At 43.5% G+C, this 2301-nt stretch overlaps 1 protein-coding gene across 1 annotated transcript in view; it reads right to left on the bottom strand.

Moving 5' to 3' along the window:
* Positions 1 to 556: 556 nt before the first annotated feature.
* LOC136846827 (uncharacterized) overlaps positions 557 to 2301 on the bottom strand; it is an 11032-nt gene continuing 9287 nt past the window's right edge. The window contains exon 4 of the mRNA XM_067118096.1: positions 557 to 1063. Within this exon, the coding sequence (XP_066974197.1) occupies positions 557 to 1063 (507 nt within the window). The remainder of the gene's footprint in view (positions 1064 to 2301) is intronic.

Genomic DNA, 2301 nt, shown 5'->3' on the forward strand with positions numbered 1-2301 from the left:
ATATATATATATATATATATATATATATATATATATATATATATATATATATATATATATATATATATATATACACACACATTTTTCCAGCTGATATCAAGCAATTGTCTGTGACTTTCACTAGAATCAAATATTTATGTATGTGTTTGTTTATTTTCCCATACGTTAATAAAGAGTATGTAGGGTATTATTCAACGTTCTGTCAGAAATGTACAAACAGGCTTGTTTAGACTTCAAACATATCTGTAAATACAGTTTTGTATTGCTAACAAAATTTTATATTCTGATTGTAAAGGTGTTTGTATACACAGTCTTTCACGAGGAATAACTGCCCTGTCATTCACTTACACGGACCTTTCATGAACCTTAATAGTTTATTATACATTATGCAATGTTTTTATACCAAACACTAAAGGGCACGAAGGAACATTAGCCTTCGACAGATAGGCCTCTTTGACACTTAATAAGAGCTCTCAGGGATTTACGAGATGCAATTTGGGAAGGCAAGGCGCGAGATGTGTTTGAGAGAGAGAGAGAGAGGTGAGGTGGGGTGGGGTTAGGTGAGGAGGGACGGGGTAAGGTGAGACGTTGTAGGGTGAGATGGGATGGACGTGAAGTGAGATGGAGTGGGGAGGTGTGGTGAAGAAGGGGAGGTGAGGTGCATCTGGGGTGAGTTGGGGTGTGGTAATGTGAGTTGAGATGGGGTTGGGTGGGGTGATGTGAGGTTAGGTGGGGTGGGGTGAAGTGAGATGGGATGAGGTGAGATGAGGTGAGGTGGGGTGACTTGAGGTGGGTGGGGTGACTTGGGTTGGGTGGGGAGAGGTGGGGTGGGGTGACTTGAGGTGAGGTGGGGAGAAGTGGGGTAAGGTGGGGTTAGGGTGACTTGAAGTGGGGTGGGGAGAGTTGGGATGGGGACCTGAGGTGGGGTGGGTGAGAGGTGATGTGAGGTGGGATGAGGTGAGGTGGGGTTGAGGTGAAAGTGAGGTGAGTGGGGTGAGGTGAGGTGAGGTAAGGTGGGGTGAAGAGAAGCTGTCGACGTCAGAATGCAATCAGAAAAGAGGATCTGCAACAAGTGTTATATACAGTAAAAGTCCCTTCCCGGAGGAGGAGGAGGAGGAGGAGGGAGGAGGAGGAGGAGGAGGAGGAGGAGGAGGAGGAGGAGGAGGAGGAGGAGGAGGAGGAAGAGGAGGAGGAGGAGGAGGAGGTCAGCAACAGTCCTCCACGAATAAAAACCAGAACGAAAAGGTTCTGTACGAGGCCTCTGACCCTCCTCAGTCCATTATGACCCAAAGTCGAATACAAGGGTCGTGTCATGTCAATTTGTGCCACAGACTTTCACTCATTTTCACTTATATGGACTCCTAATAAAAGATCGGTTTTCCCTTAGCTCATTTCGTCCTCTCTCTCTCTCTCTCTCTCTCTTGGCTCAGTGCGAAGTTGGTACTCGTGATTTCAGTGCTGATATTATTCCGTAGGCCCCACTTTTTAAAAATAATTTCTCTGTTGTTGGAATTCTGACGTTGCCTTTCGTTGCTGTCATATTCAATATTGAACAGCAGCAAAACAAAACAAATCAATGCTGACGTCACGTCATGAGATAAGACGCATGCGCGTGAATGACTTGGGATTCATTCAGCCGATTTAGTGAATGTCAATACTTTCAGTTAAACAAATGTTTGAGATGAGACAGGTCGTTAGCACAAATCGTTGATGATGATATGTTGTTGACATGACATGTCGTGTAATGGATTTGTCAACAGTACGAACAGTTTTATCAATGTTAGTTTTTGTTTTGTATTTATTTTAAGTCAGGAAGGAAAACACATTATCGCAGGCTCTCGACAAAAGAATTCGAAGTAGTTGTGTTTATCTTTATTGGATGGTTCTTGCATTCGTACATTCTTCTTCTTCTTCTTCTTCTTCTTCTTCTTCTTCTTCTTTTCACAGTTACGATTTTAGCCTTTTCGTTATCACTTTAACCCCACCTAACACCAGCATTAAGCAGCCTTAAAAGAAATATTACTAACAATGTTTACTATAAATCACATAGCTGCCAATTAACGAAGGTGTCTCAGCAATTTTTTTGAGTGAGTGAGCATATGAGTGAGTCAGTAAGTCTGTGAGTGAGTGAGTGAGGAAGTGAGTCTGTCAGTGAGTGAGTGAGTGAGTCAGTCAGTCAGTCAAGTGAGTGGGTCAGTCAGTCAGTCAAGTGAGTGGGTCAGTCAGTCAGTCAAGTGAGTGGGTCAGTCAGTCAGTCAGTCAAGCGAGTGAGTGAATGAGTCAGTGAGTGAGTCATCGAGT

This window comes from Macrobrachium rosenbergii, chromosome 15, assembly GCF_040412425.1.
Source record: "Macrobrachium rosenbergii isolate ZJJX-2024 chromosome 15, ASM4041242v1, whole genome shotgun sequence".
Classification (NCBI taxonomy): Eukaryota; Metazoa; Arthropoda; class Malacostraca; order Decapoda; family Palaemonidae; genus Macrobrachium; species Macrobrachium rosenbergii.